Genomic DNA, 21,897 nt, shown 5'->3' with positions numbered 1-21,897 from the left:
TATATTGGCCAAACTTTTACACTTCGGTTAACAATTCAGAAAAAAATACACCTCTTGCTTGGTTCTGGATGAGTGAGTTTTATATCCCCAAAGGATCTTCCCACTCTGAACAAAGGATTTGTGTTTTACCCAGCTACAGTAGCTAGCAGCCTCTTGGAGAAAGAAGTCTTCCCATTAGATTGCTCCTGCAATCATGAAACTGTAAACATTGGTACCTATAAAAGCGTGCTAAAGCAGGTGACACTGCACTGTGAAAACATAAAAACAAAAACCATATGACATGAAAAACTCTCATGCCTTATGGACAGCTGTACGCTATATACAGAAGAAGCTATAATTCCATTTGACATGCTTCACTCAATCTACAGTGCTACTGAACTGGAACAGGTTACTTTAGAGCTGATGCGGCTGTGGGTATTTTTCAGGCTGATAGTCCCAGAGGAATTAAAAGCAAACAGTATTTGCAAGGCTAAGTTTTGCTATGTTAAGGAAACTCCACCCAAATATTTTTTTAAAACTGTACGCATTTAAGGATTAGTAAACCTAGATGACATGTTTCTTCATTTAAATTCAAAGAAATTAGTTAAAAAGCCAAAAGCACACATTTATTATATTGTAGCTTACCAATTCTTAGATGTGATGTCTGCATTAGTTTAATTTTTTAGTCTTTCTTTCTTTTATTTTCATCTTATGACCCAACCAGGAAGTCGGTTGTTTTTCAAAAGAACAAGCTCTCTTCCAGATGTATCAGTTTACAAGGATGAGACAAACCATTTAACAATGATGGGGTGCTTACAATGCTTACAATGATCAGCTTTTATTTATGTATGTAAAACCTTTATCCCAAAGGGAGAAAATTGCTGTAACTGATAAAGTATTAGCCAGAGCTTTGGCTTCATTATGTTGCTACTGTATATCTATATCTGGTAGTACATTTAAAACTACCCTCCCCACGCTGACAGTGCTGCTGTCTCCTGTGCCCCCTTCATAAAGAGTGGGGGCACTCAGATAAAGGAGGTGTGTTACTGGCCAGATTACAAGGTGAAAACAGAGGGGAAAAGCCTAAAAAAAAGGAACTAATGCAGCCACAACATCTAATGACTGGTAAGCTACAATATATTACATTTTTGGTTTTGGGTTTAATACCGCTTTAAGCACACATAGACAAATTATTACAAATTAGTCTTAACTGGCAGTAATTAAAACTTTTAGTTAAAGCCAAATAGTCCACATACAAAATAGTAAAGCCAGTTACTTATGATGATCTTGGTATACACAACAAGAGTTGTGGGGAAGTTAACAGTTATGTGACTGCGATTTTTCATGACCAACCTGTTCCATCTGGCAGTTAACTTAATGTTTTATAATTCACATAAGTTGACAAAAAGTCAGCAAACATGGGTACATATACTGTATAAGGTCACCAGGTGCTTTCACCATCTTGGATACATACATTATAGAGACATGGAACCTGGAACAATAAATTATTAATTCCTATAAAGAATGTGTCGCATTCTTTTTATGTCATCTAGGCAAGTCAGATTGAGCATTGCAGCAACATTTAGGGCATCAGTCCAATACCTGCACTGACCAAACATGTGCAGCTAAAACTGGAGCAACTGCTACTAGACAGTGGAGTAGCTAGAAGAGACTGAATAAGATCGACAGTGCTGGGAAGTCAAAAAAGGATATCAAAAAGTGTATTTTTTTTTTTAAATGGCAATTGTTTATGATAGTTAAAACTTTAGAAACGTAACTGTTAGGCTGGGTTCACACATATACAGTGCAAATTGTTTGTTCGTTTTCATTGCGAATAAAAAAAGCATTTGTTCAGTGGTTCAGGTGCGTTTTTGAAGGCCCAGGACCAGATTTTTGGCACAGCTGCAATTTAAGTGCTAATACATAATAGATAAAGGGGGGTCAACTTCTGTAGTAGGAGAGCAATCCTGAACTAAATCCTAAACTGAATCTTGAACGCAACTGAACACGTGCGATTCAGAAGTGGTCCCATAGAACTCAATGAGCCTGCAATTTGCACCTGAACTGCACCGCAGTGCTATGAAAATGCCCAGGACTCTTTTTAAATTTGCACTGCGAATGCACCGCATATATGTGAACAGCTTTAATGAATATCATTATTATTTCACATATTATATTTGCATATATGTGAACCGACCCTTAGGCTTTACATCTACTTTAAAGTGTTTGTATAAGCAAAACTTTTTATTTTGGGATAAAGTAAGGAAAGTTTGGACTGAAGCCTCGTACACACGACCGAGGAACTCGACGGGCGAAACACATCGTTTTGCTCGTCAAATTCCTTGTTAGGCTGTCGAGGAACTCGAACGTGCCAATTTTCTCCATTCCCGTCGAGGAAAAAGAGAACATGCTCTCCTTTTGGCTCGACGAGTTCCTCGACAGTTTCCTAGTCTAAAAATGTACACACGACCGGTTTCCTCTGCAAAAAAAAAAAAACAGCAAGTTTCTTGCTGGTTTTTGCCGAGAAACTCGGCCGTGTGTACGAGGCCTTAGGTGAGACCACTCACCCTAATATTGCCTCCAAGACATAAAGTAAAAGGAAATCCTACATTTTAGAGTTGCCATGAGAAAAAGAGAGCAGTGGAATATTTCAATAGAGGCAAATGTTCTGGTGACTGCCTAAATGTGCACCCCAGTTTTAGTAATTCTCCCCCACAGAAACATAAAGGGATGGATTTACAAAAATTTGAGAGTGCAAAATCTTGTGCCTCTCTGCACAGAAACCAATCAGCTTCCAGTTTTTTTCTCAAAGCTTAATTGAACAAGCTTTAGTTAAAAGATGATTAGCTATCATACAGAGCTGCACACTCCAGTTCAAATTTAGTTAATCAACCCCATAGGCTGCTAATTTTGCAAGGAAATTTGCCTTAGAGCTTAGTGAAACTTCATTAACCTCCCTGGTGGTATGATGTCAGATTTTTGAATCTCAAAGCGGGTATGATAAAGTTTGAAACACTAAATCATAAATTATAATATAATAAATAACTATAAAAAATGATAATATAATAATAATAAAATGAATTTCCCCACGAATCACTATCGCTCAATTCTGCAATTCCTCTAATTTACTATTGCTGTTTTCTAGCTGGTCTTAAACCACTTTTGATGTAAAGGGACACTTTTTGGTTGCCATGGACATTCTCAAGTTTCCAGGCAGAAAGAACAGTATATACTGTATAATATAAAAATGCATGCAGGGCACTGGACAAAAGGGAGGGGAAATTATTTGATACAGTAATGCAATCTTACAGATTTCAGTGTACTGTATGTGTTATGTTTTTTGTACTTTTTGAATTTGCCGAGAACGGAGCCCGGCACACAGAGCTTTGCGTGAATTATCTGGCGGGGGACACAGCAGGGGGACATTGCAGGATCCTGGTGACAAGGTAAGTGGCTCGGGGTAACCGCTAATGGTACTGAAATTTAACCCCGAGCCATACTCGGGAATACCGCCAGGTGGGTTAAAGGCAAATTTCACCTTTAGGTAAAAAATAATAGACACACATTTTTTCAGGTAAAAAATGTGCAATTGTTATTTTTTTACACAGGAGTCTGTAAAGTATTGCAGCCACGACCAGTGACTCGAGGGCGCAATGTCAGGTTCCTGCACAACTTCCCTGCAGCTTTCTGTCTATACCTCTGCAAGAACTTTCAGTTAGAGAACTAGATGTAGCATGAATGAACTATGCGTGCTGCGATTGCAGATGGGACTTGTAAATAATGAATATAACCATGCAGCTCAATACCATGCACCTAATAAACAAAATTAACCACAACTACACCTTCCAGCAGCTCTCACTTCTGTGAAACACCCCACATATACATAAATATAACCCTCCACATGAAATAAATATAAATAATCAAACAGTACAATGCTGGACTACAAACATTCAATAATACTGTACCCCCTCCATTATATGTTAGCCTAAAATGCAGCAATAATTATTCTACCATGCCTTTCCTTCTTTTTCTTCCTGATCTATCATTCTCTTAGTTGAGACATTCAGAGACATGCGATTAACTGGTTTGAGCTTTACCCACTTTTTATTGGTTGAACTAGATGGACTTGTGTCTTTTTTTCAACCAGACTAACTCTGTAACTCCTTAGAGAAATCTCAGTGTGTTTTGCTGCTCAGTTTGTGTACCCCAGAAACCTACCCACTTAGAGATTTACAGGCCATAAGGGCACATATATTGGATACAGAACACTGGCTCTCCTTACTGGCTGTAGCCTGTCTATTTCTCGCCCCCAGACCTGTTCTGTTCACACCACAGATGTACATTGTACTGTATACTGTTACATGTTCCCTTATGTCTTGCATTGGTTACATTATTTGTATGTTTCATTTTGACTCTTTCATATAAAAAAAAAATAATTTGAAAAAGAAAATACAGCAATAAACGGGACTTGTAGTTTATTCATTCACAGACCCTTGTGAATGAATGACACAGCTGTGTGGGTTTAAGGATGTCACTGTCACTTACTGTCACTTAGGGATGAGGTTTGAGATAAACATGAGTTTGACCCAAACCCAGCATGCTTGTAGCTCTGCAAGTGGCTTTTGTGACCCTAATTGGCCATTTTGCCCCCACCCAAACTCCCGGCTGATGCTTGCAAACATTTGTAATAAATAAATAATAAAGGTCTGTATTTTTTTTTTAGCAGTACTGCCACAAAATGAAAGATCTCAGGCCGACTGGTGCTTCTCTTTTTTCTTTAATGTGTACTGTGCCTTAATAGGTGCCCCCTTGAATGTTATACATGCACAAGCCTGGGTAGCCAGAAAGAAAGTACAGTGAGCGTGCCACCCCTTACACCTGAACCAGACCAGACCACCTGCCTTCAACATTGGGAGGATACCCTTCAAGGACATATCCCTCCCCCGTGGGGCAACTTGCTACTATGATAAGCGATACCACTGCTGTCACTGAAGCAACATCAGATTGCAGATTGCATAAATTAATTTCAGGCCCAAAACGTATAGTTTATGTGAGGTCTTTTCTTATAGGCATGAATTCTGCAGGCATTTGCAAAGCATTTGAAAAGCTTCAAGCAGCTTTCTTGAAACCATTACACACACCTTTTAGTCCTGGCCCAGGTGTGTTGATACAGATACTAAAAACTATATAAATGATTTTATATATATATATATATATATATATATATATATATATATATATATATATATATATATATATATATATATATATATTTTTTTTAAACAATCACACACCCCGGGCTTCAAAGGTATGCAAGCAATATTTTTCAGCCAATAATATTCTTCATGCCAAAATATAGGCTCCCACCACACACACAGTATAAGCCGCAGCTAAAAAAAATACACCATTGCCACCATTAGGAAAAATTCTTATCATAAGTCAGCATCCCTCTGCATCCTGAAAAAGGGACCTCTCTTTATCAGAACCAGAAGTGAAGAGTCACTTGGCACAGAGAAGTGCCATTATAATACAGTCATGGTGCCATGGGCAGCAATTTAACTTCACATTGCTGGCCTGTGAATGCTTTTCAATAGCGCATGCCTGAAGGAAAAATCTAACCAATAGAAATCAAGTGATGCAGAGATTTTTTATTGGGTATATTTATATCTTCCCAGTGTGTTTTTTTTAATTTGTTTTAATATTTTAGTGAGGTTGTATGGGCTCCCAGGAACTGTGCCATATTTATCTTCAGGCTTTAAGTCTACTTTAAAATGAATCTCTGTTTTGTCCAAGCAGGGCACCTTTATGCAGACCTCCATAGACATATATGCTTACTTTCCTTTCACTTCCACACTACCATGCTCAAAGAAAGCCCAGCTAATCAAACCGTTGCCATTGTCTGGACTTCTCTGTAATATTTTTGACTGACCTAGAACTGTCATCTCACTTGGATAAGTCCCATGCTCTGTCATGTCCAAAAGTACTGATATTTAATTTAAGTTCTGAACAGAGCTGGGGGAGAAAAAGTAGAAAACCACAAGTTTGCTTTAATCTGAGCTTCTTGATCAACAGGTGACGGTCACCTTGAAAGCAAGCAACTTTTATCACATATATATACCTGTATATATATATATATATATATATATATATATATATATATATATATATATATATATATATATATATATATATATATATATATATTATACATATATATATATATACTTGTGCTGTGTGTATATATATATATATATATATATATATATAGTTCATGGCAATTGACAAGAATAATCTTTTTGTTCTCATTATATAGAAAGCAGTAAGACTATTCAAGGTAATTTTATTGTTTTTACCGTCTCAAGAGATGAAATTTGATCGTCTCACGTATAACCTTTCACCTTGCAGAGGTAGCAACCAGAAGGAACTAGTTAGTAATTTAGCCTGCTGTTACTTTCACGATTTCCCAGTGCTGTCATCAAATATCATGTAACAATTATGCCATTCTGTTAGATATAAACAGAACTGGACTCTGCTTTGTTCGTAGCTTGGCGATCCACATAGAATGTGTCATTTCTGCCCACGATTCCAGATCCTTTCCACCATCTGTCTTTTTTTTATCCCCACTTAGCTTTTTCCAGAATCCTATGTGTATGAAGTGACAAGAGCTAAAGAAATAACAGTTTCAGTGATTCAGATCCTGGGTCAGTTTGGTGCACATTTGATTAAATTCTCATTCAAAAGAATTTATTTTCTAGCTATTATTCAAAACTTGCTGAAAGGAATTGTGTTAAGCTTACAACCTGCACAAGAGGAGATGACAAGGTTTTTTTGTTTGGTAGTTAACTGTAGTGTGAAACCATTATAACCTGCTGCAGGTGGTCAGTACAATACCAGTTTTGAATTCAACATACAGAACATTGTTCAGTCTCCAAACTGTGCCAAGATATTGTATTTTTCAAACTATCCATTGTTTTTAAAAGGTATTAATTGTGCAACCTGTTTAAAAGGTTGTCCAGACTGAAGCAGTATATTTAGGATGTCCAAAAGTACCCTTAAAGCATAACTAATGGTAAGAATACTTGCCTTAGTTCCAACGTTCTGACGCCATTAAAGGTTCTGGCATCTTTTCCTTGGCTTCTTCTGGGTGCCCGTCTTTGGCTGCCTTTATTGGCCGGCACGGGATGATGTTACTCACACTGCTGGTTTGAATATGGGCCTGTTGTTATCTTACTGCATTCGTCTTGAGGTCCTCCTTGAAGAGTTATTCATTAATGTCTGCACCAACACTTAGTATGGGTTGGATCCAGAGGACAAACCGTTTCCACACTGGATTCAGCAACCACCGGATAGGCCTCTCTCACTGACCTAGCAGCCGGTGCAAAGCTCGTTCAACAGTCTCTGCCACAGACTAGATGAGTGCCGTCGTGCCATTGCACAGCCCCCTGCAACAGGACCGTGTAACCACAAACACACTTCGCAAAAGTTCCAAAGACACAGCTACACAGTACCAGGATCTTTCAGCCAGCCGGCAGTACTGTGAGGTAGATTGCCCAGGATGCATCCTCTAATTGAATCCTCAATTGTTCGGCTTCTTCCTTCAGAGAAGACAGCACAGGACCATCCCTGGACCAGTAGGCCCCAGAAACTCCTGGGCCTACTCTCAGTAGCGGAGCCTCAGGCCAGCAGGCCCGAGGCCGGAAAAACACTGCTAGCACATCCCAGTAGGGCCATCAGGTCAGGATCAGAAGAGCCCCACGACCGAAACAGTGTCTGCCCTTAAGTACCCTCTCCCAGAATGCAAAGCGGTGGAGACCACGCCCACTGAGCTGCTTCTGGGAAAAAAATACTTAATGCACCCAACCCGTTGCGTTCCCAACCTTGACCTGTGGTGACAGTGACACCCACAGTCAAGTGGAAAATGTGCAACGCAGCTGAACTGGAACAGAAACCAATAATTTGGCATAATCCACCTGAGCTAAACTACAGATAACTTAAATTTACAAATAGCGCCTGCCCAACAGGAGCATGGCGCTACATGTATTTTTGCATTAGGTTATGAGTAAGGGCTGTTTATAGCATGAAATGCGTTAACATTTATTGTGCTTACACTGTTTGCGATGTACATATGACATACTCGAGGAGTGCAGCAAATTATCCATTCTATTTCTCATATGTATTTTTGCATACATTTTTTCAATGCTTTTAAAGTGGTTGTAAACTGCAAGACGGTTTTCATGCCCCCTTATACTGGTGGTCAGTGTTCCCCCTTACACTGGTGCCAAGTGAATCTCCTTATATTGGCGCTCAGTTCATTGGTAGTAAGTTTGCAGTTGACGATCAGTTTTCAGTTCCCCCCTTAGATTGGTGATGATTCCTCAGTGCCCATTACATTGGTAGTCAGTTCTCAGTGTCCCCTTTACACTGGTGGTCCGTTTGTAGTGCCTCCTTAGGTTGGTGGTCAGTCCTTAGTGCCCCTCTTACATTGGTGTTTAGTTCCCACTGTCTTCCTTACATTGATTGTCAGTTCTCAGTGCCCTCCTTACATTGGTAATCAGTTTTTAGTGCCCTCCTTACATTGGTAATCAGTTCTCAGTGGCAGTCCCCTTACATTAGTTGTGAGTGTTCAGTGTTCTCCCTTACAATGATAGTAACTTCTTAGTCACTCCTTACATTTGTGGTCAGTGCACTGTGCCCTACTAATTTTGGTGATCAGTGCTCAGTGTCCACCTTAAATTGGTGCTCAGTGCCCTCTTAAATCCAGGGTCACTTCTTAATATACCTTCTTACATTGGTAGTACCCTCTTATATTGGTGGTCAGTTGTTATGACCCCCCCATTGGTGTCCAGTTTTCAGTGCACCTTACATTGGTGGTCAGTGTTACTCCTGCTGGTTCCTTGTCTCATCTCAGCAGGCACTGCACCAACTAAAATGTTGTAGTGGAATGTGGGCAAGCATTGGTGTGGTGGTCATGTGGTGGAGCAGAACCTGTCTCAGCAGATTATCAATTAGCATTCAGCCCCATTCCTGCTGCCGGTAACATAGCTGTGGGGCAGGGGTAGAGCAAATGATGTAGCACAGACACCATCCTGGTCACTTCCTCCACAGGAAATTCTTGGTGGTCCAGCCAGGTAACACTGTGTCAACACATAAAGTGGACATGGGGAGTTGACGTACTGGTGGAGTACAGTGGTGAATATTGTAAATTAAATTGCAAGCAGGCACAGCAGCCTTTGGGATCTTGGGCACTACTCAGAGATGTAGGGCACATGTCCCAGGTGTCTGGCGCTAACGATGTACCTGGCAAACCCATTGTGGTAAGAAATATTTATGATTACAACATATATCAGTTCCTCTTCTTGGACACATAGTACTTGATAGAAAATATAGCTTAATGCTTAATGTACACAGGCCATTTTAAAACCTCTCCTGAACAATTTAACTTGACAGATAGCAATCGATTTTTAAAAACTTCCGTTTTGCTGTGTATACATGCTGCGCTTAGCCGCGTTTGCGTTTAGAAGCGTTTTTATTTCAAATAGCCCAAAAAAACTCTATTAACCACTTCAGCCCCAGACCATTTGACTAGCAAAAGACCAGAGCACTTTTTGCGATTCGACACTGCGTCGCTTAATCTGACAATTGTGCGGTCATGCGAAATTGACGTCCTTTTTTTCCCACAAATAGAGCTTTCTTTTGGTGGTATTTGATCACCTCTGCGGTTTTGATTTTTTGCGCTATAAACAAAAATAGAGCGACAATTTTGAAAAAAATTCAATATTTGTACTTTTTGTTATAATAAATATCCCCATTTTTTTTTAAACCACATTTTTTCTCAGTATAGGCCGATACGTATTCTTCTACATATTTTTGGTAAAAAAATCGCAATAAGCATATATTGATTGGTTTGCGCAAAAGTTATAGTGTCTACAAAATAGGGGGTCGTTTATGGCATTTTTATTCTTATTATTATTTTACTTGTTATGGCGGCGATCTGCTATTTTTTTCGTGACTGCAACATTATGGCAGACACATCAGACACTATTTTGGGACCATTCACATTTATACAGCGATCAGTGCTATAAAAATGCACTGATTACTGTATAAATGTGACTGGCAGTGAAGGGGTTAACCACTAGGGGGCGGGAAGGGGTTAAGTGTGTCCTAGGGAGTGATTATAACTGTTAGGGGGCATGACTTGCCATAACACATCACTGATCGCTGCTTCCGATGAGAGGAAGCAGCTGATCAGTGACATGTCACCAGACAGAACAGGGAGATGCCTTGTTTAATAAGGCATCCCCCCGTTCTGCCGGTCCGTGACCCGATCGCAGGACACCGCTGCATGGAATTGGTGGTAGTTAGTATAATGTTTATCAAACTGTATATTGATGTATTTCTGTGACTTCTAATGGGCTTGAGGGCTATTATCATATGAGTGAATTTAGTGTGATCCTTATTCCTATTTTTTCTTGAAACATGATTGGAAGTGCAACTATTCAATACAAAATGGATCTTCTGCCTTAACAATTTGTGTGAAACAACAAATCAGTAATTTAAAGAATAATTGAAAATGATTGTGTTTTATGCTGTAGGACTGGAGTTTTTTTTCCAATGGCAGAGCCTTAGTAAACAAGTTTTGCTTTCATTTTATTCAGTAAATTGGGTATATTTTGAGCTATGCGTGACTAATGTTTTTTAAGAGTGACTGAATACCTAAAAATCTGAAAGAAGATACTGCATTCTTTAAATTATCACCTTTAGTAAAATCACAGTTTATTATAGGCATTTGTAGAAAACACACAAACCTTCTGTAGGAGGTATTTCTATTTGACAGCTGTCCCAAGAATGACTAAACTCTTAAACAGATGAAAGTGAATTCAAATATATCCAACTCTTTAAGACAGAAAAATCCATGGCATGAACTATACAAGTTTTCTTTTGAAACACTTAACAGCCATGAGCTCAGTAGTACTACATTTAACCCAGTCAAGATAGCTTTTGAATCTAAATTTCCAAATCATTATAATTTACCCTAACCTTTAAGCACTGAAGTCTACAATAGCAAGTTAAAGGAATTTCTTGATCATTGTCCCTTAACTAAATTCAGTCCAACACAGCTGGAAGGACTTAAAGCTGAACTCTGGCCAAACAGCTAAATACACAGCTGAAACACGCATATATATATAAGCTATTACCTTCCAAAAAATTGGGAGTTTTTCAGTAACTCTTACTCTTACAATTCACACACTCCTGTGAAATTGTATAGCCAGAAGCTGACACCATTGTTCACTACAGCAGCTTCACAGCTACCTGGGTCACTGGCCAACTTCCATCCTTCTCACTGGGCAACAAATAAGCAACAGCACACTGGTAAGATCATGCACATGTTTTCTTCTCTTGTAAGCAAATTGCCAACAGAAACCAACAGAAAAACTCTGCCACCCCTGCCCCAAAGCACTTTGTCCCAATGTTGATGGGGACAAGAGCCTCATCCCCACAACTGTGGCTGGTGATTAGGAAATGCCAGATTCATACCTCTCTGAAGCTGATTGAGCACATATGTCAGAGTTTCATGCAGTCTTCAAACATAGTTGACAGTTGATGTAAGGTTTCATTAGATACTCTCCCCTTTCGACTGGCATAAATCTCACAAAAGTTAAATGGAATCAAGAACCATTGGTAGATACTGGGATTGATCACATAAACGATAAGTAATACACCATACTAACATATGCAACTAAATTAATTAGCAAGACTATTAAAATTCAGCATTAGCATTCCTAATTACTATTTATTATTAGGGATAGGGCTGTGTGTTTGTTTAATGTTAGGTTAAGGGTTTCAGTTCCCTTATACAACTCTTTGGGTTAACACTTATGTTTCCAGGGGAGGTTAGATGCGGGAGAAAATGAGGGCTCACTTTGGGTAGTGTTAGAGCAATGTTGTGGGGTAGAATTAGGAATGAATATTTGCGGGACAGGGTTAAGTGTTAATAGTTTTCTTTAGGATTTGCCATTGGAAAGATTGCTGTCATTCTTATGGAAATTAGATTATGCTGATTGTGTCTGGTTTCAATACTCCCATATCCCTCACCTGGAAAAAAGCATTCAATAAAATTTGAAAAAAAAATGCAAAACAAATCTCAAATACAAATCCGTTATTGTGTGCTGCTACTATAGTTCTGCAGCAGTAATATGCTGCTTTTCTTCAGTAGATCTGTGGAGGCCCCACACTGAGTGATTGGTGATTGTTAAAAGGCAGCACAAAATACAACAGTTAGGCCTCGTACACACGACCGAGTTTCTCGGCAGAATTCAGCCAGAAACTCGATCGGAGCTGGATTCTGCCGAGAAACTCGGTCGTGTGTACACTTTTCAGCGAGGAAGCCGACGAGGAACTCGTCGGGCCAAATAGAGAACATGTTCTCTATTTCCTCGTTGTTCAATGAGGAAAGTCGGCCCGCCGAGATCCTCGGCGGCTTCAACAATGAACTCGGCGAGGAACTCGATGTGTTTGGCACGTTGAGTTCCTCGGACGTGTTTACGGGGCCTAAGAGGCTCTCAGCCCGACTCCAGTCATTTTGTTTCTGGAGAAGAGTAGGGTTAGACTTATGTCAGATTTACACTGTTATCTATGTCTTTATTAGGGAGATTTGTTTTTTCTTGTTGGACAGGTTATCTCTTTCTGATGGGGATTGAGGGTGTTAAGGTGGCAATAGATGGATTGCATTTTTGCTGGTTCATTAGGGACCAGATGAATTTTGATCCATGTGTGACCACAGCCACTAAACAAAGACAATCCATTGATCGACTTGAGTTGAACAGATCTCTTGGAAAAAAGATGCACAACAGATCTAAAGGATCTAAAGGTTGCAGCGCTATCTGTGTATTTTGATAGCAGAGGAGTCCCTCTGCTGTCAGAATACAATAGTGCAGTGGGCAAGATCCCTCCATCCACCTTAAATATGTGGATTGGGGAATCGGTTTCGGTTTTTTTCATTCAGCCCGCCAGCTGAATGAAAAAAAAAACTGCAACTATATATGGCCAGCTTAAAAAACATCTGTCAAGTTTTTGTTGTTCTCTATGTCATCATGTCCTGTGACACCCATGCTAATCCTGGTATGACAGTGTCAGGAAGTGAGGAGAAATTCTTCCTAGTGTGATCAGAGACAGCAATAATTAATGCTTACTGGTTGGTTGGTTGATGCTGCACTTCATAACGTGCTGTTTTTGCCTGTTATGGGAAATATTTACTAAAACAGGAGAGTGCAAAATCTGGTGCAGCTGTGCATGGTAGCCAATCAGCTTCTAACTTTGGCTTCTTTAATTAAGCTTTGACAAAAACCTGGAAGCTGATTGTTTTCTATGCAGCGCTGCACCAGATTTGGCACTCTCCAGTTTATTAAATCAAACCCTATGTGTCAAAATAAGAATATAACACAAATATTGAAAAATCCAAAAAATATTATTTTCTCCGGAGTGTGCTGGTAAGAAATCCAGTTTTCTAAGAGGAGTTGTAATAATCAGGTGGACAGACTACTGAAACCTACGTTTCAGATACTTTTTTCTCTGTTAAACATTGACGTTTGTAATAGATAACCATTTTTACAGTAAACACGATGACAGCTTTGCATGTTGTCTTGCTTGATTGCATAGAGTTCTCGAAAACACTGATTAAAACTTCTGAGCCCTATGGGTGGTCACATCATCAGCATCATAAATAGTGTGCAATGGTTTGCTAAACAAAAGAGCTGCAAGCCTATATTCTGTTTCTCTAGCCAAATACTAATTTGTCTGTGGATGACAAAGACACCATTCACAATACAGACAAAACTTACTCATGTCCCTTTGGTTGTAGAACAGTTGAAAAAAAAAAACCTCCCAGGTTTCTTAAAGATTCACACAGTGTGCGCGGGAAGCCGAGCCGAGGACGTCCTGGGAATCCGATATGCATCAAATGCTGCTGATAAATGTTCTCTTTTATGGTTACTGCCAGAATAAAATAAAATATGACCACAGTACGTATATTTATCATGTGTTGTCAACATGTGATCTTGGATTATTGTTGGGCTGAAATGCTGGCAGTAATGTGCCAGATGGAGATGCTACATACAATTGATGTGAATTATGGCCAATGACAGCAGGAGATGTTGGCCTTCCAATCCCTTGTTTTCTACAATAAGCCTGCATAGCAAATATCTAAACCTAATGAGATTTGTCAAGTTTCACACTGCCAATACTCACAAAAGCATCATGAATACCTACTGTAGGCTCTGTCACCTGAACATACACATGGTTCTGCAGCAGATTTTCATCTCTGGCTGCTTGTTGAAAGGAACCTAGTAGCACTACAGCCAACATTAAAACCCTTACTGCTCCCAACTTCCCCTTCAAGTAAGTAAATATCTTGCTGATTAAACCCAAACATATAAATGTCGAAATGTCTTTTTTCCTTTCAAGCACACATTGCATTCTGCATTAAATTACCATGCTCAAGACTTGTTCGTTATAGAATCTGGTGACGTTTTTAGAGGCTTATTGGCACAAGAGTGTTTCCTTTCAGCTCAGCTTGGCTTTGGTTAATGTGCCTCGACTGCCAAAAATAGGTGAAATATAGAAACTTACACTCTCTCTTTTTGCTTCCTACTCACTATCCCACACACTGGGAATCATTTATCTTGTGCCAGGTTGGGTTGATACTGCACACGTGATTCCATTTTAACTGCATTAGTATTGTTTTTAGTTGCATTTCAGTGTGTTATTATTTCACCACGTTTATGCTTTATAGTTTACCTAGTTCTCATCAATTAACAATCAGTGTGTTTTGGGCAAATGCTGCATTGTATGGTTTTAGTTCTGCTTACTGTATGAATTACATTTTAAGGCAGCCATTATTCTCTGTACTTATATCAGACTTATTTTCCCGGATGTTGTTATACAAGAGATTTTTTTTTACATTTCTGCAGGTGTTCAAGAAGCTATAGTTGTATGCTTGAACAAGCAAACAGGGGTAGCCATGGGTGAAGGTCTGTGTGTGGTCAGCAGACGACCTCCCCCCCTATTGAAAACATGCAATATGGAAGCATGTCCACCAAGGTAAGTCCACTGTATATCTCGTTCTCTATCCGACTGTTATTTTCAACATTGTTGTTAAACAAAATACTTGATTATTATTTATTATTATAAAATGACTTCATCATGAATAGGTATCGGTACTTATGTAACATTTTTAAGATTGCCCATTTCTATTTGACAGTACACATATTGTAAATATTACTATTTCAATAACAGATTGATTTGTTACCGAGAATCCATGGGGTTCATTTACTAATGGCAAATAGACTGTGCACTTTGCAAAGTGCAGTTGCGCTCTGCAAGTGCAGTTGTTCCAGAACTAGTAAATGAGGTAAAGTTTCACATTGCAAAGAATACCCAATCATGTGCAAGGAAAATAAAAAAAACAGCATTTTTGCTTGAACATTATTGGATGATAAAATTCAGCAGAACTTCTGCTCATTTACTAAGCTCTGGAGCAATTGCACTTGCAGAGTCCAACTGCACTTTGCAACGTGCACAGTCAAATTGTCTTTAGTAAATCAACCCCCATGTGTCACTTGCCGTATATAGTGGTTTGGATTAGCCTATGCTTTTCTACATTTCCTTCTTTTAAAAGGAAAGGAAGTAACGGTAAAGCCCTATTAAACATTTACTCTGCAATAGCTCATGCTCCCTTGCTGATTGGAGAGCTCGTGTCAAGCCAGGGTTCTTTGCAGAGGCACTTGTGCTTTCTCTAAGAGGACAATAGTGCTTCTCTACAGCATGCTGTCTGGGGACAGTCCTTTCTACTCAGGCTTTGGCTGCATTTAAATGTAAAGGTCCTTTCACACTGTCTGTAACCTTCCTATTCAATGGAAATGGGAAGTACTTAAATTAGAAATTAATTTCACTCCTTACTAAGTTGAAAACACTTAAATTAAATATTTACTTCCTTTGCTAATTGTCGGTAAATACATTTTAAGTTTTTGCCACTAAAGATAAACATGAAATTAGTTGATATTGTGGTTATTCACAAAATGTGTAAAGTTTTCATTATCTAATATGCTTGCTTCAAAGTTTGTTATTCTTAGGATTCATATAATGACTTTTTGTGTGTGTACAACAAGGAAAAACATTTATACAGACCTGATTGGTATAGATGAGCGAATAACCTCACTCAAGCCTCGTACACACCCTCAGTTTACTCGACAAGAACCAGCAAGAAAACTGCTGGCAGAGCTTTCTTGCTGAGTATACTGTGCGTGTGTACGAGGCTTTCAGGTTTCTCATCAAGAAAACTGCCTAAAATCTCGACGAGAAAAATAGAGAACCTGCTCTCTATTTTCTCGTTGTGATTCTTGGCAGTGTTTTCCTGTCGAGAAACCCAATAGTGTGTATACTTACCTGTCGCCGTGGAAACCCGCGCATGTTTGAAATGATTTAAACGCATGCGCGGTAGCTTCCTAGGCATAGGTAGGGTGCACCAACGGCATCGAATGTGACGAGCACATGCTCGTCGTACGCGATGACGTCACTGCATTCTTGCCATTCAAAAGAACCGCGGTTCTTTTGAATGGAGTGTCTGTACACTCGGGCGGCAAGAGATTCTTGCCAAGAATCTCGTCAGGAAAAATGACGTGTGTACAGGGCTTGAGATTTGGACATCATCTGCCTGCTTCTCCATCTCAGTCAATCAGAGGAAGGTTTATATTCATTCATAAAAATACATGGTTTCCTGTAAATGGATGAGCTCAGCCCAACTTAATTTTGTTCCAGGAACAAAATGGGAAGTCCCTGCACTGCTGCTGGAGTGCTATATACTGTATGTAGCTGATGCTAAAGTTTATACAGGGCTGACGGGGGGTAGGAGGGGGAGGGGTGCATGTGTCAGTGAAAGAAATAGTTCATTAGATCAAAATTTATCTAAACAAACTATTGAAAGTTAAATAAAAGCTGGAGTTAGGTTTTAGGAAGATTTACTATCTTGGTCAACTGAACAGAAGTCAAAGGAAATCCAAAATGGGATGAAAAAGTTAAATGAAGGAAATTGAATGAAAATGTTTAAAGGGTGGGGGAAAAAATAGCAAATAAAGAAAAAAAATAATATAGCGTATACAATTGCGACACAAAAAAATGTTATTAAAAATTACCTTTCCTTTTCAATCTGCAGCTCTGTAATTTTCTGTAAATGTAATTCAATATGGCTACCTGGAGTTATTTATGTACACAAAATGTATACTGACCACTCCCAGAAACATAATTTTCCCAGAAGTCTGCACTAAGATACAAGTCAAATTTCAGGCATCCCCTGCAATAAAAATGTCAGTTTTTGGTGAGGTACGCCCTGTAGGAAAACATCTAAAGGGATGCAGGCCCATCAGATTTCAACATTAGAGCCCTGCAGGTGCACACCTGATAGATAATTATGAAACCACTCCCATTAGACCTACTTAGCACAGAGGCACACAGGGATTTCTTCAGAAGAACAAAAGGTAGGAACCTGCAACAAAGGTTGTTATAATCCTTGCAATGTATATAGATCACCCAGAGGGGGACCCCTATCTTAAGTGTCACCTAAGGACTAAGTCTCACTCTGGAGCGATCTCTCCTTTCCTGTTGTCTCTTAAGGACAGAAAGTGAATGAAAGTCTTTCCAGCTGAACAAATACAGCAAAAAAATCTGACAGGGATTTTAACCATTAAAAATATAATGTAACAACAATTAGCTCAGCCCCATAGTAATCATGCTTTGGCTAGTAGGGGTGTTATGTCATTTTAATCCTTTATTACCCGAGTCAGTTTATGCCCTGTCTTTTTCTTACATTTTTTTTTTTTGGACAGCTGAAAAGTGCCAGGACACAGTAGGCCAAAATATAGAAAGAAAGATATGGGTTCTTCAGACAAAGTAGCGTTACTGCTTTCACAGGGGATTGCTTTTAGTGATTACTAATAACCCTATGGGGTTGATTCACTAAATAGTTCACTTCTGTCATCCATTCCATGCAATGCATTGACTGGGTATTTGAGATGAATATAAAAACTCAATAGCTGAACACCAGGTAAACATCTAAATACACATATGAAATACATACATAAAAGCTGTTTTACCCATCACAGGATACATTTTTTTGGCAAATCATTCCTGAAATGTATGCAGCCCTGCCATACTGTACAGCCAGATGATGAATGAGGCCACTCTCACTTTTACAACTTGAGTTCAACTCTCTGCTCACTCTGCTCTTTCCTGCTATGATCATGTTCCTAGGCAGCGCACCTGATTGGCTGTCATTGCTGAGTGTGGATTTACAGGGGATTTTCAAGAAGCTGATACCAAGTCAAATTCAGGTTGTTAACTAGTTGCATTTTAAAAATACATTTACTGATGCATTAATGAATACAAAGCTGCATTCATTTGTTTCTTTTACATCTGCCTTGAATTTAGTTTCAACTTGGCTAAGTTAACATTCTACACCTTCAGCATAGCACCTTTACATGATGAAGGCTGGTAATTCCAGCCTGGCAGTTGCAAATATACAATTCACATAAATGTGCACACTTATATCATTAAAAACAGCCAGTGTAGATGTTATTTTCTTGTCATTTTATATTATACATGAACGTTGGTTTAAATTACTAGGAGCGAATTTAAGAGAACACATGTTTTTTGTGGCAGGAGCCCCGTAGATTCCTATAAGAATTACCTTCAGGGATGAAATTTTCTCTTAGGAAATATTTTTTTATATTTAGATCATACACTAAAAAAATGATAGGCTCCACTCCAATACCAACTCATAGATCCCACCATTGATGTGGCCACCCGCTGTAGAAGCCTATATGGTTTGATATGAAAATGGCTGGGCCCCTTATATCCCTTGCCCTCCAGCTGAGCGAATGTTAGCGTGTATACCTGGAGACTGTCAAAAATTTTAAACATTTTAATAAACAGACTAGCCTTTATTCATAAATATCCACTGGCTTCAAATCAGACTTATCCAGGTTGAATCTCAACCTTGGTGACTCAATTTATCCATCAATACTGACCACTCATTTACAATTTGAAAAGTATTTGTGATTAATAAAGATTAACATATATGTATTTTTTTTAATAAATAAAAAAAATTGGAGAGCCTCTCAAGGAAATGTAGGTGTTGTAGATTTACAACCTCTGTCTCTGTGAATGGGGACCACATATTGAATCTGTGGGGTACTTTACAAACGTTCTATAAAAATGCAAAGTAATCAAATGGCAACTTTTACGCTTAAATCATAAAACATGCTGAAAATATGTGCTTAATCCTCTAACAGAGTTTCCTGTTGTTTTAAGTGCTCAAACATTTGTAGACTTAACAGTTTTCATCTGCTCTAAATAAACTTATATTACCTAGAAATGGCAGAGTAGACTTTATTCTAAATGTGTTTTAGGTTCAATTCTCCAGGCTGTGAGAATGGCACTGTCTGGCCCTTCGAGATAAGTTACAAAAGTGTAACTCTTACATGAGTTTAAATTCTTCCCAACTGAATCCAAGACTAGAAAATAAGATTTTCACTTTTACTTTTTTTTAAATACACTTCAGGATTAGGGCCCCAGAATACGGGAACTCATTGGCCCCATACATTGTTCTCAGGGTTTTGTTTACAAATATATTACATAATTTAATGTGCTTTTACCAGTTTTCTTTACGTATGTCATTATTATTATTATTATTATTATTATTATTATTATACAGGATTAATATAGCCCCAACAGTTTGTGCAGCGCTTTACATCAGGGAAGACAGTACAGTCACAATACAAATCAATACAGGAGGGATCAGAGGGCCCTGCTTGTTAGAGCTTACATCAATTACAAAGTAATACTATTGGTTCTCAGAGCATCTTAAAAAATGAGCTGCACTGTTGTGGCAAAGCTACAATACAGAAAATCTTCATAATTGGTCATTCTTTCAAGACCCAATGTTTTGGTACATGTTACACATGTGGTGCAACAGATAACAGAGGTAGTGAAAGCAACAATGTTTTCTGAGGGTTGGTGTTATTATAGGTAAATGAGTCAAAGATGCAACCAGAAATTGTGAGTTGTTAAACTACGTTCAAGGCAGATTAAATCACTTATATCTCTTTTTGTTGCACTGAAGTAAAAACATTTTAAAATAATTTTTCTTCAAAAAATGTTTAGTTAGTGGGGTCTGTAGTTTACATGTGGATTAGGATTTGACTGTCTTAGTCTGTTATCTTGAGATGGGCTGGTTACCAAGGAAAATAATAGCTTTTTTAAATCTTAGAAATTATATGGATATTGAATGGGATCATTTCAGCCCCATCAATGATAAAGCCAGTTTTTGAAGCTATGGGGTTTTTGGAAATAAAAATGTTTTGAGGAGCACACCCTATTGAAGTAAGACTGGTATAAAACACAATATTGTGTCATTCTGAGACATTGGTTGAGGTGCTAATTTTCTCTGTAGAGCTTGTGCCCTAGAATGTTGACAGAAAGCGGCTATATCTGAAATATTCATATTGAGGAAATGTCCACCGATTAGCAAATTCTAATTTGAGAGGATTTTTAGTTTAGCATTTTGTTTTCAAATGGTCTAGAGCAGGGGTGGGCAAACTTTTTGACTCGAGGGCCGCAATGGGTTCATATATTGGACCCGGGGGCCGGACCAAGAGTAGATGGACGGTGTGTATGTGTGAATTAATATAAATTAAATTTAAATTTGTAACATTAAATGTTTAGATTAATTTAAGGTAGAAAAGCATAAAAAGAGTTATTTTACAAAACTACAATTGATGGCACAGTGGCTGGGTTTGATAGCATGGCACAGTGGCTGCATTTGGCATGGTACAGTGGTGACAATTGATGGCACAGTGATTGCTTTTGATGGCATGGCACAGTGGTGACAATTGATGGGCACGGTGGCTGTGTTTGATGGCATGGCACAGTGGCTGCATTTGGCATGGCACAGTGGTGACAATTGATGGCACAGTGATTGCTTTTGATGGCATGGCACAGTGGTGACAATTGATGGCACAGTGGCTGTGTTTGATGGCATGGCACAGTGGCTGCATTTGGCATGGCACAGTGGTGACAATTGATGGCACAGTGATTGCTTTTGATGGCATGGCACAGTGGTGACAATTGATGGGCACGGTGGCTACGTTTGATGGCATGGCACAGTGGCTGCATTTGGCATGGCACAGTGGTGACAATGGTGGCTCAGTGATTTTAAATTATTCTTTTTGGCCTCTCTTACCATATCCTGCTGTTCGCGCGCTGTGTGATCACGTGACCACCGTGTTATCTGCAGCCTCCGGCCAGCTCCTTTCCTGTGTCTCCCCGTGGCAGTGACGTAGGTGGCACCGCCCTCTCAGAGGAATTCCCCAATCCCCCGGGCCGAGAGGCGGCTGGAGGCGGAGCGCCCGCAGCCTATCTGCGCTCGCCTCACTCCAGCCCCCTCGAAGCATAGGCCGCAAAGCCGCGGCCTCAATTAGCGCCGATCGCAGCACGAGGAGATCGCGGGTGGGGGCCGGATTAAAAGGTCTGCCGGGCGTAGTTTGCCCATTCCTGGTCTAGAGCAAGGATCCTCAAACTACGGCCCTCCAGCTGTTGTAGAACTACACATTCCATGAGACATTGTAACACACTGACATTCACAGACATGACTAGGCATGATGGGAATTGTAGTTCCTGAACAACTGGAGGGCCGTAGTTTGAAGACCCATAGTCTCTAGAGCCTCAATATTATAATATATACCTTGTTATCTAAATAAAGCTATAAGAAAATAAACCATTATCTGCATATTTAAAAACCAGTTTAATTAACTTTATCACATCTGACCTACTTGGATATTTAAACATATGATATTCATTTGTGATTTATAA

General features: G+C 39.2%; 1 protein-coding gene across 1 annotated transcript in view; it reads left to right on the top strand.

Annotated features, from left to right (window-relative positions):
- Positions 1-21,897, top strand: part of ADAMTSL1 (ADAMTS like 1) — a 409,336-nt gene that overhangs the window by 254,351 nt on the left and 133,088 nt on the right. Inside the window, exon 15 of the mRNA XM_040359956.1 lies at positions 14,946-15,075. Coding sequence (XP_040215890.1) covers positions 14,946-15,075 — 130 coding nt within the window. The remainder of the gene's footprint in view (positions 1-14,945; positions 15,076-21,897) is intronic.

This window comes from Rana temporaria, chromosome 1 (genome assembly GCF_905171775.1).
Source record: "Rana temporaria chromosome 1, aRanTem1.1, whole genome shotgun sequence".
NCBI classification, from domain to species: domain Eukaryota; kingdom Metazoa; phylum Chordata; class Amphibia; order Anura; family Ranidae; genus Rana; species Rana temporaria.
This window is presented reverse-complemented; position numbering and strand designations above follow the sequence as displayed.